This window comes from Sycon ciliatum, chromosome 8 (assembly GCF_964019385.1).
Source record: "Sycon ciliatum chromosome 8, ocSycCili1.1, whole genome shotgun sequence".
In the NCBI taxonomy this organism is placed as follows: domain Eukaryota; kingdom Metazoa; phylum Porifera; class Calcarea; order Leucosolenida; family Sycettidae; genus Sycon; species Sycon ciliatum.
Window position 1 is genome coordinate 17,729,239 of NC_088650.1, and position 22,500 is coordinate 17,751,738.

A 22,500-nucleotide genomic window follows, 5' to 3' on the forward strand; every position below is an offset into this window, starting at 1 on the left:
TGGAGAGAGAGGACTGGAGAGAGTGGACTGAAGAGAGGACTGGAGAGAGACATACAAAGGGATAGAGACATACTGTCACATACAGAGGGGGGGGGGGGGGAGCCTCGGAGACAGACCAACGGAGAGACAGGGTCATACTCGTAGACTGATAAGTGAATACTGTGATAGAGAAAGAGCTGCATGACTTTTGTTTATACATCATTGTGTACTGACCATGCATGCTGTGTAGATCTAACATGCAATTACAGTATACAGTGTCCATGGTGTCAGTAGGTCTGCCGGCCACTAATGGCGCCTAGTAATGGATAAAAACTAATGTCATGATATTCATGATGCATGCCGCATGGACTACCAGGGACTACCAGCACCGCGGCGCGGTGTGCTAGCGTGGTCGCGCTTTCGTGCACACTCGTAGTCGTACTCCCCGCACAGCGCAGGCCACGCCGCGCCCATGGTTGGCTGCAATCTTATCAATAATCTGTGGCATGCACTGCATGCCTAGTAGTACAGAGCAACAGCAATGCCGTGGTCAGTAGTACTAGTACTGTACTAGTAGTACATGTAGTGGCAAGCAAGCACACTCTCGACTGGACGAACAGTCTCACACTCACAGATGCAGACTCCAACTACACTTACATACTCATGACCAACATGATCACAGCTAGATAAGACAAAAAAAAGACTCAACACTGGAAGTGCACGCTGCCGTGCACTGGTGTCTGGACGCACGCTACTCGCACTGTGTCCCAGCCTCCCATGATGAGAAAGTACTAAGTAGCTGTGCATGATGTAGACCATGGTAGACTTGAACCTGAGAATGCACAGCGCGTAGGGCAGCGGTTGAGGGACGGATGCCTCGCCGAGTTCTTGGCGCTGCACGAGTTATTTTTCGTGGAGTAGTAAATTCGGGGAGAGAGAGATTTTGGCGTCGTCTCTGGGAAGAGAGTTGGGGCGTCGTTGGTGAAAGGCTGTCGTGAGCATGGCCGTTGCAACAGGCACGGAATGGCAGGAGGCTCGACAATGGCTCATCGACGCTGGAGTAATCGACGGACGTCATCCTGTGACCAAACCCACAGCGACACTGATGGAGTTTGCCCATTGCCTGACCGATGGAGTCTTCTTGTGCATGCTACTGAACAAATTGCAGCCTAACTCTGTTCCGCACTTCCATCCGAAGGCTAAGCTGCAGGTAAGGGCTAGATGCTCTCACTCACGCACACATACTCGCACTCAGACACAAAACGCGTTCTTGTATATCCGACACTGTAAATGGATGAAGGTTGGGGAACGATGCGACCAGCTTCCGTTTATTTGACGACCGTCTTCTGCTCCGAGCACGTACGCATTGTAATGTGGATTTACGAAGGGAGAAGTAGTAACAGCAGCAATGTCAAGATGTTCGTCGTCGGTGTGGGTAGTGCAGGCGGTGTAAGTAGCACTCGCGTCTGCTAGTGCTAGCTTGCGTTTGTGTTCTGTTTGTGCATGTGCATCGTGTGCCACTCACCGTTCTGTGATGTGTTTGCGTGCGCGTGATTTGTGCGTCGTCTGTGCAGTTCAAGTGCGTGCAGAACATCAACGCGTTCCTTGTCAGTCTACATCGTGACTTCAATGTCGGTGTTGATAACGTGTTCGACTATGGCGACCTCACTGATATGTCTGATTTTGGCAGGGTAAGTGGGTCCGCGCGCTCCCAATTTCCTTTCTCACTGCGTGTCCGATATCTCTGGTTTTTTGTCGAAATTGATCAAAGATTTGTTGCGTAAAGTGGCAATTGTTAGCGGCTTGCATGCTATGTTTCGGTCGCTTTAGTTGGTGATTATGAATTGCCAGAATGCTTTGGACGGTCGCTGGCGGAAGTCGTTGTGATCGGGGTTCTTCCTATGTGACGGATCGTCACATCTCGTTCCGTCGACCATCCAATGGATAACCCTGAGTTGTGCACAACGCATGACAGCGCTTCCACCATGTACCAGCGACAGTTTCATGTGAAGGAGACCAAACGCCTGCACACATGACTGTACTCACACGAAAGCCAAGGCGTTCCCTGTGTTGAAGTGATGGTGTTACTGCAGACAGACAGGCGTATTCACAGCGTGTTGTTGTTACTAGTGGAGTAGTGCTGCAGAATGTCACTAGTTATCATAGTTAGGTCTGCCCTGTTACTCACTGGGGCTAAGGGATAAGCCCCTGCTCTTTCCTGACTTCAGGTGTTTTCTCGAGAAATGTTTCAACCCCTGGAACTAGTTTGCTGTACTGTCAGTACTACAATGTAGTACTGAACTGTGAACAGTGAACACTGCACTGCATGATATTCGGAGTCATTGACATTCATGGCAAGTACTGATTCACAGTCAGTCACCACTGCTATAATGTATTGTTAGAGGTACATCACGGTACATGCCGTAACGCAACACAAACACCTATTGTACTTTGTTCATGTTGAGCACGTACATGCTCAAAGAATGTAGGCATGCAGCCTGCTGGCACTGCACCCTCCTGTGCAGTCTGCAGATCTCGTTGTTGTGCAGGGTGTGTGGGGAAGAGGGAATGTTGCTGCACGTTACTATAATTATGTACACAAGCACCACCATTCGTCACACAAAACCATTTGGTGAAGACATTGCCATACACGTGGACCTCGCCACGGATATAGTTTGGTACGTTTGTGTGTAAAAGATAGAAATTAATAGAAGAAAGAAGTAAAACTTGCACGTCCGCGTTACACCTGTATTTTCGTGTGCGTATCTATAATTCTACCGCGATGATAGTACCACCATGTACTAATTTCCTTGCGTACGGAAAACTATGTGCAGCAGCAGCAAAGGTGCTCTGCTGTACTGTCTATTGCACGGTGTGTTGGGGACAATGAGGACTTCAACATTTGGCCATTTGACCTTTGGCAAGTTGTGTTGCTAGCAACGAAAACATTCTAGCTAGCACAGGACGACTGGGACTACTTTTTTTGGCAAGTGAAATCCGTACCGATCACACTTTCCAAGTGAGGATTTTGGTGACGGTGCGTATGGGTGCGTGACTGTGTGGCATTCGGATCTTCCAGCATGCATCGTTGCGAATTTCAGTTGTCGCACCGCTAGACGAATCAAACTGCTGGTCTTGTACATGAGCCGCCACCTAAGTAGTAAATATAACTAGTTAGCGAATGTCCACAGCAAAGTGAAAAATACATGGGCTTCCTCGACGTACTGCAGTGTGGGTAAAATTGGTAATGCTTCTCGCATCGCGAGGACCCTCTCCAAGATCGTTTGCTCCGTTGACTTCTCTACACGTGTGTACTCGATGGAGCATTTCCATATTTATTGTGGACCATTATTTATGGTGATTTGGGACAGACCTTGTAGTTTGTATCTGGTATTTGTTACACCACCCCTAATCACAGCGAGAACGCTTGTCTTTTTAATGACCAAAGTCACAGCACATGCAACCTCACCAAGGACCGCAGCTTTACAGCTGATAGATGAGCACACACACACGCACGGGCATGGACACTCACACATGCACATACACACACACACGTGCGCTCGCCCGCACACACGTGCACACACCAACACGCACATGCATACACTTACACGAAAACACACACCAGGGCCGGCGCCACTGGTAAAACTGGTATGGCCATGACTATACCAGTTTTACAAATTCCAGTATTCCCGGAATGTCCGGCATGAAATTATTTATGCGGAAGTGGTAATAGCTGTACTCGTACACCATAAGCTAGAGTCTGTCTCTCCTAGAATGTTCTTCCCTTCTGGTGAGGATTACGATGCTGTTGTATATATCGGTTGCTAGCAGAATATGTAGCTGATATAACCAGATGCCATGTGGCATAGAGCTAGAGGTTCATTCTACCATGATGGCATAGGGCAATGATCGGCCCTGTGGCCGACCGGGCCATACCACCTTTCAGGAACTGGCTTCGGGCCTGCACACATGCACAAACGCACGTGCGCGCGCGCACACACACACAAACGTGCGCACACACACACAAACGTGCACACACACACTGAGCTATGTGATGCTCTAAACGTTGAACACTAGTGACAGCTAAAGTTGGCCCGAAACTAATCTATGCTCTTTGTCATTCTACTTATTTTGTGCGTAGGTTGTGCGATGTCTTTCAGACTTGTCACATTCACGCCAGGCCATATCCTGCGGCTTCACGTAAGTAATAGCGTCATGCTTTTCAACAAAGTCATAATTATAGCGTGCGGAGTAACGCGGGGTGCATTCCTGATGCTAGTGTCAGTAGTCTGCATGTGCATGCGTAACACTCACAGAACCATGCAGTACCACCAACCCTTTCCCGAGTGGTGTTGTCTTCCATGTATGTAAACGCTCTACACCCATTAGAAAGTGCTTTGAGCGCTATTCCTACTACTGTTCCTACTTTCTTGGATATAGTACTTCGAAGCACGTAGATACGTAGATTGCTCTGCTGACTGAAGAGTCTGTGTGCCCAATGCCAGAGCTTATCCACACAGCCGGGTGAGGAAGTTTAGTTGCAAATCCACTCAGTCGAACACTGAAAACTCGCATTTGAAACAAATAAATATTATTGTCCTCTCTCCGTGTGACGTTGCATTCTGTTCCTGTGTTTGCACTTAACACCACGAGAGAATGTGCTTGTTCCTTTCTGGAGAATTTTATATGTTGCCACTGGCCGCGCACGCCATAAGCAGCATTTGTCCGATAAGGAACTGCTGCGTGCGTTTTGCGGGAAGCGTATGTGATGTTTGTGTGATTCAGCGAACCTATACAAGGGTTGTATCAAGACATGCGAGAAGTATGAATTATGGTGTTGAATTAGGTGCAGGCTGCACATAACTTGTAGCAGGAATGCTGTTGAGACCAAGGACTGTAATCCTTTATGATCAGGTGCTCTTCTCATAGAGGTGTCCATGGTAGGCCGTTCCAAGGCACACGTTCCACGGTATGTATGCTCGCATGGGCTGCACTGACTCGTGTATACATATGTGTGTGTACATGCATGTACTTGTGTGTGCGTGTATGTGTGTGTGTGTGTGTGTGTGTATGTGTGTGTGCATGCATGTACATGTGTGTATGTATTTGTACGCATGTGTGTGTATGTGCGTGCGCGTGTGTGCGCGTGCATATGTACACAACTACATATGCATACACATCGTGTGGTTTAGGCCATTCCCATCTGCACCAGCCGACGGCAGTTATACGGAAGAGGACATTTATGGCAACTTGGAGAACATGATGTGAGTGATCTAGCAGGACACCAAAACTGCATTAGCCACCACCGTTGGGTAACTTAGCTTGGCAGGTATCGTTTCTGTTCTTCACTTGTAGGAGTCTTGTTCTGTTCAGCTTTTCTCGAAAAAGCTAGGCTCACCGAATGCAGGCCGTAGATATTAGGAGACATGTATGCAGGGGCTAGAAGGCAATCTCTGTGTCACTGTGGCATTGCCACCAAACAGTGTCTCAAGCAAGGTACTAGTATCCACGATAGCAGATTTCTTTGGGACAATGTATTCTTATGCTGAACTGCTGATGCACTATTTTGTAGTGACGACCTAAGGTGCTGGCAGTGCTAATGCATAATACGGTCGTGTTCAGTGAAATCCAGCCTCTCGAGTACATGAAATAGAGGGTCGGGGTTGGGCTGTGAACTGGTGCAGGGCACTGACTTCACTCGCTCAATCGGACTTCATTGATCAGCACTGTGCTCCTTATGTACATAACTTGTCATTACCTCAGCAGTGGTCAGTGAAATACATCACAGAAGTGGCCTCGTTTTTTCATGCTACAATGGCACATGCACGTGTGGGTGTGTGCATTCACACACACGCACGCACGCACACACACACACACAGACTGCATTGCGCTGGGCATTGTACCCGACGCCAATACTGTAATGACTGCAATGACACACAGCTGTGTCGCAGTACTGAATGCTGGTGCACATCAAGTACCCATGACGTTGAATTGAATTTGCATTCCTCCAGTTTTGAGTACATGTAGGTAAGTGGATCCCCCCCCCCCCCCTTCCCTCGCTCTCTATATATGTACTGGTCATCGCCATGGTAGCTGGCTTTCGGTCTCTGACCGCGTGGCGGTGGGTCTGATCCACTCGCCTCCCTCCGATTTAGTAGCTGAATCTGCACCTTGATCCTTGGTGGTGGTGGCGTTCCTCCGAATGTGGAAGCCTCAGTCTGACTGAGTCTCACGAAAGTCTCACGAAATTTATTCTATATTTAAACGGTACTGATTGCATGGCGCCTGCACCATAGCTTAGTGGTAGAGCATCGCTGGCCATAAGCAAGGGTCCCTGGTTCGAGTTCTGGTGGTGACAGTCAATTTTTCTTCAGACTATTGAGTACGGATCCGTGTGCTCTAATTCTCTGTGTCCCGCAGGACACACCGTAATGCAAATGCCTACGCAGCACACCGACCCCCACTACCACCGACCGGTGCACCGGAGCTGCAGGAAGAAGAGTCGATCTACGATAGCATCCAGCAGACCGAGGACGAGGAGGATATTTATGGGTCTCTTGTCTCGTATGCCGGCAAAGGCAAGACGCAGGAAGGCTCTGGTTTTGGAGGACTGCCCGAGAAGCTTGGCTACGTGGTGGCTGAGGTAGTCGAGACGGAGAAGAATTATTTAGAGGCCCTAAGCCTTCTCACTAAGGTAAGAATAATGGACATTGCTAGCTACATGAAGTGTGTGTGTGTGTGTGTATGTATGTATGTATGTATGTGTGCACGTGTATGTTCACGACTATTATGGATTGTGTGGCTTTGTAGTTTGGTTCGATAAGTTGCTTTGCAGATATGCATGGTAAACTGCTGGTGCTTGTATGGAGCAATGAGTTTAGCCATCTTGTGTTGCAACAATGTATGAAGACCATTTTTCTTAGGTCTGCTGCACAACACGAATGTTTGTTAGGTTCCAGATCTCACTAATCAAACTAAAGCGGTTTCCATGGACGCTATGTCTAGTAGGCGAGAAGTACACTTGTTGTTTCGCAGCCTAACCAAAATTTGCTTCCAAACCAAGTGTCCCAATTCACTTTCTAGCGCAGTTTTTCATTGACCAATGTTTCTATGCAGCGCGAGCATGCTTCTCTCATTGTCAAGTTTTGTAGGTGTCTACCCAGCTGGGCTAGTGATGTTAACTCCGAAGTGTTCTATCAGTGATCTCTATCATAATCATACCTGGGGAGTTCAACTGGGAACTAGTTAAAGCCATGGTTGTTCTTATTTTCTGGGACAGTGCGCCGGTAAAGTGAGATTCCATCCGATGCAGGTCAGCACTTCACGCACACAAATCTGTGGTTCATTTCATTTGGGCCATTGTTGATGCCGGAAGGCCCTGGCATGATTGCGTTTTGCCATTTTCTTGTTTACCTCCTTTTTGCTGTGTCCAGCACTATCGAGATTATCTTATTGATCGACTTGACATAGAGACTTTGAGGATTATCTTCATCAATATACCGGTAAGCAGTGGTTGACCCTGGCTTGAAAATGACCTGCACAGTACACATAGATTCCATGCTTGTGCCCCTGAAGAGGAGGCATGCAAGCCTCTGTAACCTCGACCAAGCATTCATTAGCCTAAGACCTGATGTACTACTAGTATTTTTCATGGTGTGAAAGGGTATGGGGAATCAGTCACCATGAAGCTTCAGTAAAGCTCCACATGATGATTGTCTGCATTTGGCATTGTTGGGGTGTAGAGAAAATGAAGTTTCGTAGGTTGTTATTAGTGATATGGAGTAATTCCCCATGCGTGCACCTGCAGTGTGGTATGTCTGGTCAATCCCCCTCTCCTCCTTTCTGTCAGAACTTACTCTTCATTTTTGTCCTTGTCAATGTGTCTACTTGCTCATCTCCTCACAGGATCTAGTTTCTATACACCAGAAGTTCTACGACTCTCTTCAGAAGCAGCTGAAGTCATCTTCCAAGCAATTCAGCCGCTGCTTCAATGAGTCGGTACGTAGTGCTCGTAGGGATCGGGCTTTGCTCTTTTGAGAAGACATGTTTGTGCTCACTGCGTGAAGTGAATATACAGGGCAACACAATGCACTGAGCTGAAATAGAGTTGATAACTGGAGGGCCATTTGCATCGAAGTACAGGTGGAATCCTGACCAGTTTGGGCCCTTAAAGGGGAAGTATACCCTAAAATCAAATTTTCACCAGTTGTAGTCTTCTGGGTGCTGAGTCGAATGGTCTTGGTCCGAGGAAGCTGCGACGCTCCCTTCCTACTTGAATCCCAATCGAACTCGCGCACTTCCACCGAAACTGGGTGACTGCGCCCTACGAGATGGGGATTTGTATGCAAAATGTCACTAAAAGCGCCATTTCGTTCTTATAAAAGCACGGATCACCGCGATTGGCCCATATGTTGTAGTCTTTTGGACGCTGAGTCGACTGGTTTTGGTCCGAAAAGGCTGCGATGCAGCGTTCCTCCTTTATTCCCAATCGAACATGGTTGAACAAGCGGTCACGTGCTCCTGGGTGCCCAAATCACCTGGTCACCGCGCCAGCAGGCGACAACTTTCACACCAAGGTTCAACTCGGGTTCAACTCGAGTGACAGGACTGTACCCAAAAAAGGTCAAACAGGCTAGTAAGTTGTACCCTGCAGGCACGGTGACCAGCTGACTGGTGTACGCAGGAGCACGTGACCGCTTGTTCAACCATGTTCGATTGGGAATAAAGGAGGAACGCTGCATCGCAGCCTTTTCGGACCAAAACCAGTCGACTCAGCGTCCAAAAGACTACAACATATGGGCCAATCGCGGTGATCCGTGCTTTTATAAGAACGAAATGGCGCTTTTAGTGACATTTTGCATACAAATCCCCATCTAGTAGGGCGCAGTCACCCAGTTTTGGTGGAAGTGCGCGAGTTCGATTGGGATTCAAGTAGGAAGGGAGCGTCGCAGCTTCCTCGGACCAAGACCATTCGACTCAGCACCCAGAAGACTACAACTGGTGAAAATTTGATTTTAGGGTATACTTCCCCTTTAATTGCCGGGCGAAACCTTCTGACATCAAGATAGCAAGCCTGGATTTTCTCTCACATGAACCTTGAACCTTGAACCTTGAACCTTGAACTTTGAACCTTGAACTTTGAACCTTTGCAGCTCATTTTTCTTTGTGGTTTGTGGCCCTGTTTTTGGTGTTCTGTGCAGGTCGATGACTTTGTGCAGTACGCTACGTACTGTGCTGGACTTCCCGAGGCTCAGATCAAGGTACTAGTACTGCAGGCTGCATAAAGTATCCTCTGTACAATCATCATGACATGTCTCATTAGCCTCATTGGTACCATTAACCTCGTACTGTACATTGTGAGAACACCCAACATCCCATGCGGACACTAAGAAGCATCCTCTATGCATGTACTACCCCAGCGGCATGCCCGTTCCAAGTAGACGCCAGAATCCCGTGGGTAAGCCCACCCGAGTATAAACATATTCCCACACACAAGCCCATCTCCACGTATACGCCTAACCAAGGCCCATTTTAGAAATCCAGTGGTGGTGCGCAGCCCAACCAATGGAGGACTTCGGTGGGCTTGCACGGCTCTTGTAACTCAGAACCTCTTATTTTGCCACACAGACACCCTTATCAAACGGCCGGTAGTACTACAGTTCCGTCAAACTAGTAAATGAACTAATTCCCTCAGCTCTCTCAAATTCATTTCTCAAAATGCGAAGACTGCATTGTAACCATCCACTATAGCCATACATCTCACGACAATCTCAAAACGGTCTCTGGCTCTCGAACTAATGAATAAATTAATACTGCTATTCTATAATACATGTGTGGGAGGAGGTCCTTTCTTTGTTGGTTTGTTTGACAGACCGCTCGATTTTACATTGATGTGGCCTGCAAGAGATCAATGTGATGCAGCTTTTCTCTGAGCTCTCTATTTTTGTGTAAATTGCTTCTCGTTGGACAGGTTCAAGAGCTTATGGACAAGCCCGCAACCAACCAAATGCTCGAAGTAAGAATGCTCAATGCTTCATCTATTGCTCTAGGGCAGTGATAACCATAGAGTTGAGTTTTTAACCTAACTGGTGCATGTGCAGTACGTGACATGAGCACCCTGAGTTTCCTGTCACTTGTGAAGCTTGTGAACTGCATCCTGAGGGCACGGTGAGGGCACGGTGCACCCAGTCCATGTGTGCTGGCAATGTGCCTCTGTGCTGGTTTCTTACAACACTGGAATGAGAACCTTGGTTATGTGTTGCCTCCGGTGTTCACGTTATGTACCAGTTGCATGATGAAAGTGAGTTTTCATCAACTGTAGCGCGTTAACTATACCCAACAATTCGGTTGCATTTGTAAATGCATTAATTAGCCTGTCATTTTTCCTTTCAGGCTAATATTCACGAGTGGGGGGGGGGGGGGGGGGGGGACCTAACTGCCGCACGTGTCTCCTTCGACTCAAGTCCTGATGTACAAGTGATGCTGCAATCAACAAATCAGGGCAGCCAAAATGAACTGCATGAGCCGACCACTACAAGTAGCTTTTGATCAGATCTGCTGCACTGCTATCGAGTTTTACATGGTATACGTTGTGTGGTGACATGTCCATTGTGCTTTCATGTGTACTAGCACTGCAAGAAGAGCTCCAAGCAGAAGTTCTATCTGAAGGAGTTGCTCAGCGTGCCCATGCAGCGTGTCCTCAAGTACCCGCTGCTACTCCGAGTAAGCACTGAACATGCATGATGAATGGCTAACTTGTGTGTCCCCTTTACCATGTCTTCATTATCCTTAAGGCCGATTCACAATACAACTTCTTGCGACTCGACATGCGACTCGCGACACATGCGACGAGCTGTGACAGCGACACGCGGTTCACAGTATTCTTCATGTTTGTTGCGACGTACATGTTACATCTGGCCTGGATCGATATCCTCATGCACAAGTAGTACTATGCACTTGCACTGCACGTGCACCCAGGGTCGAAACTGTACTCCATTTGTGTATGTCGCGTGTCGCATGTCGCAAAAGTTGAACTTTCTTCAATTTCTGCGACAGGTGCCTTGCGACAGCTCGCGACAGGCATTTTCTTGCCGCGACTGTCGCAAATCGCGTGTCGCGTCGCAGAAAGTTGTATTGGTAATCGCCCTTTACTTTGTGCTATGTGTACACGACTGTATAATGTACACACTATCACCCCTCCTGGGTAGGTGATGACATGGTGAGAGCCTGCTGTGCCGGTACTAGGAGAGTCTGGGGCCCAATATTGTGTAAAGGATCATGCCGCCAGTGTGACACTCATGAGCCCAAACACATGTACACATCTGTACTTGGTATGTGTGAGCCTTGTTTGATAGATTAACATGTGGATCGGTGGACAGCATGTTACAAGGCGGAGGACGCACTGTGTTAAAAACAGTGCTCCTGACTACAATCATAATCGCAAGACCAGGGCTCTGCCAACCGATGATGGTTGCAGTCCCATACAGTATGATTCATTGTAGCGTCAGGAAGATGCGTAGTATGAATTTCCCCAGTACATGTAGTGTGTGTATTCGAATGGGCCAGTAAGAGTGTACTGTTCCTTAAAACCCTTTCATCCATTATTGTGTTGCGTTGTGTGTGTGTGTGTGTGTGTGTGTGTCTGTCTGTCTGTCTGTCTGTGTGCCTGCGTCTGTGTATTTGGATGTGGGTGTGTGCACGCAGGAGTTGATCAAGCAAGCCAAGAAGTGTGACTGGCATGATGTCTTGCAGCTCGAGATGGCAGCTGAAGGGATACAGGTATGTTGGCTATTGTTGTTTGCATTTTAGGGCGCACCTGCATCTCTTTTACGAGTGTTGGGGCATGGCGAGAGATATCTTTCAACTGTGTGTGTTTTGCTGGCAAATGGTGAGGAATCCCTCATGGACACCGCAGAGAAGGCTGACTGATTGCTAATGCCAGCCGAACCTCCGTTGTTTGCAGTGCTATGTTCATGCAGCGCCCCCTGGCACTGCGTTATTCATGCGAGGGATTTCGTCTTTCAGCACTGTATCATGGCGATGCACAACTTCCTGGCAAGTTATGGCTTGTTTCGGGAGAGTGCCTAGATCCTTATTCCATAGGAAGATGGTACACAGTTTGAAGGAAGAAGATTCTTAGCCAAAGAGCTGATGCAATGACTGGATCATTTCACGTTGAAATTCTGATCGCCTGGTCCGGGTTATTAGTCATCTGCTTTTATATGCATTGACCCTTATGCTTTCTCTACCATCGCACAGGATGTCGCTAAGTGTGTGAACGAAGTGAAACGTGACTCGGAGCGAATGAGCATCACCAAGGATGTCAAGAATGGTCTTGTTGAGTACAAGGTAAGAGCCAAGCAGCTTAGTAATGATGTTATCTCCAAAACGACTTTCATTCTCTGCACTCTTTTCCTGTAGATTGGCTTTGTGGAATGTGTAGTCTTTTTTTTTGTAACCGTGGAGGGTATTCCCGCCGCAATGCAGCTGTCAGTAGCTCCGTAGCTTTATGGTCTGAACACGGATTGCAGTTGAAAGCCCGGATATCCTTGTGCCATCAGTCCTTCTTCTGGACATTTGCCTTGCGTGCTTTCTGTGCTGTGATGAGCCTTTCACTATTGGGATCATGTACAAGTCCACCCAGATTCTGAGCGATTCAGCAGAGGGGGAGAGGGGTGAGGTGCGGTGTTAGGTGGTTTAATAGCCGACTTATTTATCTTTTCAAGGCTGTATTTACAAGTTTTTAACCCTTTACCGGCAGCCCCATACTTGAATGCATCGTAAACGACGCATTCGACATGCATACTAAAACCATGCCTGGTATGACAGGAAGCATCAGCCCACGGGGATTTCCCGTGGCCCTCACACAGCCTAGGTATGATCCTATCCGTAGCTGAAGAGATCTACGCATGTCCCATTTGATTTCATTGAGAACTGCGCGATTGAAAACTTACGGAAATACATGCGCGCCGACAATGCCGTCTGCCTCCGTCAAAACGTCGTTAGATGCATTTCCTCTTGCGCAGTGAATTCCTTTCGTCCTCAGATGACTTCTCCGATGAGGACCTAGCAGACCTTCGCTCTGGGACCGACGACAGATAGATAAATACTTCGTTCCAGCCGCCGATGCAAGCGAATTTCAAATTGCGGAGCGGAGCGCACGCCAAGTAAATTCTCACGCAAATATCGGGAGCTCCAGCCGCTGAAGACGATGTCGTCGTCATGTACCTGGAAGAATCTGATGGTGCTTATGGTGGGAAAGCCATCGAGAGTGATCCCCGTGTCGACAGTCTCCCAGAGACGGAATTTTAGGCCATCGACTTTCTACGTACCTGAGTGACGGCAGCGCAGCGCGACTTGCGCACGACCTTACGGAACCATCGGACAGCGATTCTGGGGCGATGCTGCTCTGAATTGCAAGCGAGGCACGGCCACTGAAGTCTCTGATGGCTATGGCGTTCGTTTCCGCTCCGAAGTCGACTTATTTTGGCAGTATCATGTTAATGTCGGAATCTGACGATTTGCACTATGTACAATTTCCGTGTTTAGACGTATCGGTGCCAATTTAGCAGCGTATGTGTGTGGTATGTGAAAATAAATTTTTCCATGGTCAAGAAGTAGTACCAGACTTCCAAGAAAACATAACTTGCACATACGAAATGTGCCCTCGTTGTGAGTTATTGGCATCCTTCTCAATGTTTAATGGATTTCATATACAAAATGCACTTGCCGGCAAAGGGTTAACCTCTCTCCTCTCAGACACGGAGACCCACATGACCAGTTTCTGGTAGTGAGTAAGTGCATGTAGAAGCCAGTGCGAGCAGCGTCTGAATTAACCGTTGTCCAGTTTATCTAAACATGCTGCACGTTAGAATGTACTCTGTGTGTTTGCCCCGGCATCGTGCTCAGGGCGAGGACATTGCCAACTTCGGGCGGTCTCTCTTCGACGGGGACATCAAGGTGAAGCAGATCGAGGATGCCAAGTCCAAGCAGAGCTCGGCCAAACCTCGGTTAGTTGCTTGTTTCTTCCATGTCACCGTGTCTGGATTGTTTGCTACCTAGTGCTAGTACATATATTAGAGACTGAACTAGTAATGGAGACCTGCCGCGCTTATAGAAGAGAATATACGATAATTATGATAGTTTGCCCTTGACAACACACTTGGTGTGCTACTGAGGTGGCGTGCGATGCATTTAGTGCACTATTTCCTAAACTATCGTACAAAGAATTTTTTTTAATCTCTACCCTTTCTTTCTGATTGTGATGGACAGGGGGGGTTAGTGACGTATGGTTTCAATATGTGTTTATGTGTGTTTCGTGTGTAGGTATGGGTTTCTGTTTGACCGGGCTCTTTTGGTCTGCCGACCGAAGAATGAAAAGTTCATCGTGAAGACGGTTATGAAACTTGAAGATTATCGAGTGGAAGATATGCCTGCTCCTCCAGGCAAGGCTAAGGTAAGAGATGTGTCCATTAGCATCGGTTACACCTATGAATTGTGTTGCTTTGTGAAAATCAACAGCCCTTGTGGGCATGACTGCCGTAACTGGGTATTTGGCACTATTTGCTACTTGCACATGCACTGTGTTTTTCAACTGCAGTTCACATCCGGGTTTCAGCTGCATGGCTGCAACGCATCTGCGCCTGGCAACTGTGTCATCTTTGCCAAGACATTGCCGGACAAACAGGAGTGGCTGCAGCTTGTGCAGAAGGCCATGTGAGTTCCAAGCAGCTTGGCTGATCCAGCCATTATGTTATGTATTTATGTAGTGCTGCAAGAGATGTCCGAAAAATGGATCATGTGGGTTTGCTCCATTTTCGGTATTGCAAATGGAAGATTTAAAATGGCTTAGAATAGTTTCCTGTGGGTCACCGCTATTGTTAGTGCCCCATTTATACTCCGTCCCCCTCTCGCTAGTTACAGAGGATAGACTACACGACATTTTGTTTGTGTTCTTCAATCTTCGATGATCATTCCGAAGATTCCAGACCAGCATTCCTGCAACTGCAGCTGATGGCATCACCCGAGCAATATACTTGTCATGTCTGCTCATGTGCGTGTGTGTGTGCGTGTGTGTGTCTGTACGTGCATATATATAATTATATATGTGTGTGTGTGTGTATGTGTGTGTGTGTGTGTGTGTGTGTGTGTGTGTGTGTGTGTGTGTGTGCTACATATCCGTGTGTTCCTTATCTGACTCAGAATGAACATTACTCCGCCCCACTCCGATAAAGGTAAGTCAGCCATCAGTCATGATGTGACCCCACTGGCAGGAGTCTCCATTGGTTGTGCACCACCTTGCCCTTGCCGCTAGGTGCTGAATGTGCCGCTGTGGCATCGTCGGCACTTTTTGTGATTGTCTAATTTCTGCGAACGGAGTGTTTTCGCTAAGCTTCAGCCTTTGCAAAATATGAATTTGTACTCCTTGGATCACGAATGATTACTCACTGCACTGTTTCGACTTGAGACCTTGTCTGCTAAAATGTATCATTGAAAAAGCTGACTGGTTTTAGCATTGCAGTTCTGTGCTCAGGATACATGAAAGAATCGTTTGAAATCAAGTTTGCTCACATAGAGCGAATTTAAATTTTTTACTGCGTGGCAGAGGTTTTCAATGGGCCTGGGCTCAAAAGGTTAACTCATCTGCCTTGCAGTAGTTTGACCTGCTCCTCAGTCAAGCCGGTTGGAGTTTCTGTATTTCTGATAATAATCAGGAAGGCAGCCAGTTTCTAATCAACCGATAAAGTACTGCGGCGGAGATGGGCTCTCTTCTGACTTTCTTTGATTGGTTTTGAAGTCACAGTTTAGTCACGATTCTGCAAGGATAGCCAACAGCATTATCCTGTAGCTCCCTTTCAGTGTGTACTGCAAACATTTTGTATTCAGTAGTGACAAGGCCTCAGCTAACGTTACCAGAGTGTTGTTAAGCTCAAGCCAATCCTTTGTGTGGTGCTGAATCCGGAGAGTTCCTTACTGAGGAGTGAGTTCAATGAATGTGTTGATTGAAGCCGGTCTGCTGTCTTTGCGGTGTTCTCTTCGGCCTTGTGTAGGCAATCACCGATTTGAGCAGTTCACCACTGACAACATGACAACGCGTTGTTCAGTGTGCAAGCGACTGCTCTGGTGGGTTCAAGTGCACTGTGAACAGCCAGCACCTTTTTTGTAGTCAATACACCCTCCTGTATTCACCACCTTGCTGCACACACCTCCTGTACGAACCACTGCACACACCTCCTGTATGCACCGTGATTTCTGCCTGCACCCTCCTGTATGCACCATCTTGCTGCTCACACCCTCATGTGTGCACCGTCTTGCTACCTACACCCTCCTGTGTGCCCTATCTTGCTGCCCATGCACACCCTCCTGTATGCACTACCTTGCTGCACACACCCTCGCCAAGGCATACTGTGATGCAGCTCCGAAACGCGGTCTCATGGTGTATTGTGCTGTGTACTGTGCGGCCGTGCTGCAGGGGACGCATCCTGCAGGGCTACCAGTGCAGCCTATGCCAGCAGATGACGGTACATCAGACTTGCCTTGCCGACGTGTCGGGTACGTGTGCCAGCCGCCGGGCGTCAGCTTCCATGTCCATGCCCACCGACACACCTCGTCCTCCGCCGCCAAGACCGGATCGCAGCGGCGGATCTCGAAGTAAGCTGGCGTTTGTGGGTTTGGGAGTTAGCCTGTCCCTTTCGGTCTCGGGGAATGTTAACTTGGCTGAAATTGCATCCTGTTAGAAGTAGGGCACGTGCTTGCTGCAATATACATGATTGTCCATCTTCTAAGTTGTGTAAGGCGGAGTGCATGGTCCATTATTCAATTGCTTACTCGCGTTTGCTGTTCTTTATTCTGCATGTCTGTTTGCTGCAGCTCTGGCGTGTCGAACGATTCGGGGGTGAGTAGTTTCCTGCGATGCACCTGTGTGTTAGTTGTCCTGCAAGGTTATCCCCCCCCCCCCCCCCTGCCCCTCACTCCAGCATCGTACTGTGTAGTGCCCGTTTTTTTAAAACCGGGAACTACTACACAATAGGCATGCATTTCTGCATGAAATCTAAACTGCGGGGTCGGTGCACAACATGTGCGCATGAAGATCTCAGTTTATTGCAAGCGGCTTTTTTCTTCTTCTTTCCTTGTCTTGGTTTAGGTATACCGGTCATCCAGCACCACCGCCTGGACAGGTTCCATTGAGATTCGGTATTGGCGAGGACGTCAACGTGACTTCGAACAGTGGCGAGTGGTGGGAGGTATGTACGATGCACGGCGCATGGGTTTTAGGCCAAGACCTCCATGCACATGATGACACGGGTTTTAGGCCCAGACTGCTATACACATGACGATGCTACGCTGTACACTTGGGCCCGTGCAGATTGCTGTCCTGTTCCGGGCAACCTCAGGTCTAGGCTATGGTCGGCCACACTTGAGACTGCGAGGATCAAAGGCACGATATCATCACCGAGGTTGCATAGTGGCATCCCCATGTATTGCGTTTTAGACTGCGATGATTAACTGCATGATGTCATCGCCGAGGTGGTGTAGTGGAATGATGGAATAACTGTGTGTTGTTTCTATCATGTATCCTCTGCCATTCCGCGTCTTTGTTGCTCTCCAGGGCACCTTGCTGAAGGGCGGTGGTCATGGCGTGTTTCCCTCGTCCTATGTCAAGCTCAAAGAAGCAGTGCCCCGAAGAACAGTAAGTATAGTTATGCCAAAGGTCTGACTTTCCGCTGGAGATTTGAACTATGACATGTTGCCAAGTGCTGCTAGGTAACTCTCTCAGAGTCCTGCTAGCTTAGTTGACTGTGTGGTGTTGTGACGTGAACCACTGGTCATGTATACGCTGTCCGGCTGTGTAAGCAATGAGTGCTGGTACTATGTGGTGGTGAGGGTACTGTGCTCAGCGGACTCTGGCACTGAGATCTCGCAAAGCAGTCAGCCCCGGTCTGGATCAGGGCACATGAGCTGATCATGTGATGCCTGAGTTACAAAGGATGTACTCAGTCTTGGTCCACTGTGGCAGCTGAGTCATACTACGCAGTTGAATCAGCAATTTTTCGTTATTGCTTGGACCGTGGTATCATCGGCAGCAAGTGTTTCGGGAGAGATACGTGTTTATATCAATCACTGAGAAAGAGAATTATTGTACTGTGTGTTGAGCTCTCGAGATCAACTGCTAGCTCATAGTCCTAAGCTGTCACTGCATTGCATACAATCATGTCTTCAACCTTGTTTTCACATCAATAGCATGTGCCAGCTCCGTACGAAGAGACGGTTATCTCTGGTTCTGGTTTGGCGGCTGCTGGCCCTCCTCCTGCTAGCTCCATCACCAGGCTACCGTCGTAAGTCGTGCTCCGTCCGCGTCTGTACTGACCTTGGGTTTCTTTGCGGATTTGCCTATGCGTACGTCTGTGTGTGCACATGTGCTGCTGGTGGATATGCGTTGGCCGTTGCGAAGGAGTACGTGTTGGCCCTGTGTATACATGTGTGTATGCGAGTGCGCGTGCAATTGTGTACCTAGGTGATGTTGAGACGCGTCTCTTGTGAAGCTAATCACGACACTGAACCTCCAGCTGATCTAAGTAAACTAGAAACGATAATCGTGGCTAATCCTAATCATCCACCTAACATCTGATTTTGCTACGCATGATCCTAAACCAAGTCGGATAACTTTTTTTGATTTGCTAATCATAACATGTATGAATGACTGTGTGGCCACCAGGCAACTTGCATGGTGGCCACCAGGCAACTTGCATGGTGTATTTTCGTCTCCAAGGCCGCGGGTAATAGAATGATAGTCATGACTGAAGTGGTCCTTGTTTGGATTGTAGTAAAGCCTGCTGGTGGTAGCATCGTTCTAATTGTACGTATTGCATGCATGTATTCACTGTATTATTGCCACTAAGTATTTAATCGAGGGGGGGGGGGGTACCTGACCTGTGCTACTGCACTGTATTGGAGACGGTACTAGTATTGGACATGTGTACAGTCAGACCTCGCTTATCCGGTCCTCTTTTATCCGGATCCCTCACCATCCGGAAGAAAATCGTTGGTTACCGATTTACAGCATATGCCATGCATACATACAGTATGTGTGTTCGATTATCCGGTTCCCTCGCCTATCCGGATAGTTTTGTGGAAAACGGATGTGTGCGGTTAAGCGAGGTCTGACTGTATTAGTATTGAAAACATGTACGATTATTGAGTCTAGCAAGATTGATTGCGAGCTATGGATGTCACATAACTCACCATAAACAGTATGACTCTGCATTTTACTGTAAATGCCTATAATAGTACTGCAACTGTAGCGAATATTGGAGGAAGACAAAATGGCAAGAAGACAGGCAAGAAAAGGAAGAATGGATCAATGACTATGTACATGTAGCATAGTAATGCACATACTGACATAGGCATAGTGCCATTCTACCATGCACTGCTATTAGCCTCGACATGTCATTTGTCATGATTTCCAAAAGTGATTTGCTATCTTGATCAACACTGCTCATGGACTTCTACTGGACACTTGAAATAGTATAGGAGACGTGAGCATTGATTGGGGAGGGGGGATACCCGCATAATCTTAATGCTCTTACTGGTAGGGTAATCCGGAGTAGAAATCATGTTGCGCCGGTTTGAGTGCTAATTCGATTATGATTTTGAACAACGAGACGTTTGTATAATAGCTGCCATTGGTACAGTCGTATTTCAGCACAGTTTTTCAAAGAATCATCAGTGTGATTTTTTTTAACACGGTGAGTATACTGTAACACTGTGTGTCATACGGTGCATCATACTGTGCATGCTGCGAGCTCTGTTGTGTTACGGTGCATGCTCTAATCTCTTTCCGTACTCTCAATCATTGGCAGTCCCTGTTTCTCTCCTGTTGTACCCTGTGAGATTTAGTAGTTTTGTGCAAAACCTGCATTGCGCATCTTCTAGGTAATTAAATTACCTTCCAATGCTAACAACATATCCAATGAATGTGTATGCAAGTGTGTAAATAGCACGAGTACATGCGTGCGGAAGTGTGTGTGTGTGTGTGTGTGTGTGTGTGTGTGTGTGTGTGTGTGTGTGTGTGTGTGTGTGTGTGTGTGTGTGTGTGTGTGTGCGTGCGTGCACACGTGTACGTGTGAACAAATGTGTCCAGGCATTTGTATGGCTGTGCTGAATAATCGGGTACTAGTACTGCGCTTTTTTAGACTAGCACTTCTCATACGTATTCTGGTACTTCCAGTGTCATTATTATTGGTAACATTTCCTGTGCTGCAGTGTTGTACGAATACGACACGTGTCTGGAGACAGCTAGGTGTGTTCCCGTCTGAACGGATGACTTACATTGCTTTTGACTATGTGATGTTTATCAGGATCAACCGAGGTCCACCGCCACCGGCGCAGCGGCGAAGTATCCTCCAGGGATATACATGGTGAGTAGCAATCTACTCAATCTGCGGACAGAACTGTTTCGTCCTTTGTGGACTCATCAGCGCAGCACAGAGAAAATTAGACCGAACCTGATAGCAATGAAAAATAAATTTTCCAAAGCCAGATTTACACCAGGCCCAGTGAGTAATCTATGTGCTTTCTTGTGCCGAGCACTCACAACGGGCTCTGACCTGCTCCGTTATTTGCGTGCTTTCGCGATTTGTCAGTGATTGATTTGGAAAGAGCTCTTGATACTTTGTGACCTTTGCATCATCTTCGATCTGGTGTGCCTTCCACGCATTGTTGAACTAGCTATGTCGTCACCTCGATTCTGTTCTGTGACTGTAGGTTTGTTGGTAAGATGTCGCGAGCGGAGGCAGAGCTGCACTTGCTGCACTCAGCCGACGGCGTGTACTTGATCCGAGAAAGCGAAGCTCATCCCGGCGACTATGCTTTGTCAATCAAGTAAGATATATTGTTGTGGATTAGAAGTGCATCTTTGGGTATGCAGTGAGTGGGATGTTCAGTCTTTGATCACTTTACTGGTGTGTCTTATCTACTCACCTCGCACCGATTTAGAAGCTGCTTCTGCGCCATGATCCTTGAAGGGTGGTGGCGTTCCTACAGATGCCGAAACCTTGGCCTCTAGCCGAGTCTGACGCGAACCGCGATTATTTTTGACGGGGGTATTGTTAACTATTCTTGCAGCCTTGCAGTTACCTTTCCGGACTACTATCCTGGCCAGGTTGAGGTCAAACTGCTGCTTGTCCAGTGGATTTTCGCAACTTGCATCGCCCGCGTGACTCCTTTTTAAGTACAGGAGCACACTGTATACTAAGTCCGGAGCTAATGAACTCCTAGCGTGTACCACACGGTTGAAACTTACTCTTCTCACCCTGATGCCCAATTTCTCACACAACACCCGGTTTGTCCCTGTGTACTCATTGTGTGTTTTAGATTCGAGCAGCCAAAGCACATCCGGGTTAACCAGCGAGATGGTGCCTACTACTTGTCTTTAACAAAGACGTTTCCGTCCATGATGGTATGTGACTCTTTAAAAACTCCTTCAATGCTGACTTGATCCTGTTGCTGGCATGTGGTGGTCATGAAAGCCGGCTGCTTTGAAGGTTTCTGCACAGCACTTCCAGTAGCAAATGTGCATGGTCATGCTCCTCCTGCTGCTGCTGCTGCTGCTGCTGCTGCAACACGGATTTCATTTCATTTCAATGCTTACTGACATTGACCTTCCATCCTCGGGCTTGGAGCTTAGTATGCATGTGTAGTGTGTAGGAGTGGGCTGTGTGTGCGTGTGTGTGATTCCCGTCACCTAGACAGTAGAGAACTCTTCCAGAAAGAAAGCCGCGGGTGTCGATGCTAGGTTCTAACCCTGCCCATGGACTCTTTCTTCTGCCTGGAACAGAACGAACATGACCAGATTTGGCATAGAGCTCTCTATAGTACTTGCTGGAAATGAACCTGGCGCTACACTATAATCTAGGTGGTCATTGGAAGCACACTGTTGGCTGCATGGACATGCATTTAACCCTTGCCTCTCCTACACTGTTGTACAATGTATGCCGGACTCTGCTTTTTTATTATTATTTTTACGATGTTCACATACCCAACTCGTAAATAATAATGAAAGACAATGGTACTGAGACTAGGACCAACGTGACAACTACTGAGTAGGGGCTGCACCGAGACGCAGCAGTGATAGTGGGGCATTAATGGCTCTGCCGACCTGAGGTCTCGGCATCACGGGCAACGGCTTGTTTGTTGTTGACTGTGTGCTGTTGTGTTCAGGGCCTGATTGAGTACTATCAGAATTTCTCGCTTGCCGCCAGCTTCCCGGGTCTGGACACCCAGCTACTCATCCCATTCAACGACACTACATCAGTATGCGTCGCCAACTACAACTTCAACAGGCGCAACGAGGAGGAGTTAACGATAGAGGTGAGGGCCGTGAGGGCCGCTGTCGAATGACAATGGGAACCGGGGTCATGGCGGATAGGAACTTCTCGCTCAACTCACTTTGCCAGCTTGAACGAGCCCAGCGCCGGGTGTTGATAAGGATTTCCCGATAGGCTCCGCTGCCTTCGCTTTAGG

General features: G+C 47.8%; 2 protein-coding genes across 2 annotated transcripts in view; one reads left to right on the top strand and one right to left on the bottom strand.

Annotated features, from left to right (window-relative positions):
* LOC135823601 (keratin-associated protein 5-1-like) overlaps nucleotides 1–453 on the bottom strand; it is a gene marked incomplete at its 3' end in the record, with an annotated part of 2,477 nt that extends 2,024 nt beyond the window's left edge. The window contains exon 1 of the mRNA XM_065336446.1: nucleotides 353–453. Within this exon, the coding sequence (XP_065192518.1) occupies nucleotides 353–453 (101 nt within the window). The remainder of the gene's footprint in view (nucleotides 1–352) is intronic.
* Nucleotides 454–832: 379 nt separating this feature from the next.
* The window catches only part of LOC135823947 (protein vav-like), a gene marked incomplete at its 5' end in the record, with an annotated part of 25,046 nt that continues 3,378 nt past the window's right edge, over nucleotides 833–22,500 (top strand). Inside the window, 26 exon segments of the mRNA XM_065336825.1 lie at nucleotides 833–1,189; nucleotides 1,554–1,670; nucleotides 4,121–4,179; nucleotides 5,172–5,243; nucleotides 6,400–6,673; nucleotides 7,413–7,481; nucleotides 7,885–7,977; nucleotides 9,180–9,239; nucleotides 9,950–9,994; nucleotides 10,609–10,701; nucleotides 11,683–11,757; nucleotides 12,238–12,327; nucleotides 13,888–13,988; nucleotides 14,305–14,434; nucleotides 14,579–14,694; nucleotides 15,181–15,212; nucleotides 16,029–16,101; nucleotides 16,451–16,629; nucleotides 16,849–16,873; nucleotides 17,123–17,222; nucleotides 17,588–17,668; nucleotides 18,220–18,314; nucleotides 20,337–20,396; nucleotides 20,743–20,859; nucleotides 21,352–21,436; nucleotides 22,198–22,347. Of these exon segments, the coding sequence (XP_065192897.1) occupies nucleotides 980–1,189; nucleotides 1,554–1,670; nucleotides 4,121–4,179; nucleotides 5,172–5,243; nucleotides 6,400–6,673; nucleotides 7,413–7,481; nucleotides 7,885–7,977; nucleotides 9,180–9,239; nucleotides 9,950–9,994; nucleotides 10,609–10,701; nucleotides 11,683–11,757; nucleotides 12,238–12,327; nucleotides 13,888–13,988; nucleotides 14,305–14,434; nucleotides 14,579–14,694; nucleotides 15,181–15,212; nucleotides 16,029–16,101; nucleotides 16,451–16,629; nucleotides 16,849–16,873; nucleotides 17,123–17,222; nucleotides 17,588–17,668; nucleotides 18,220–18,314; nucleotides 20,337–20,396; nucleotides 20,743–20,859; nucleotides 21,352–21,436; nucleotides 22,198–22,347 (2,601 nt within the window).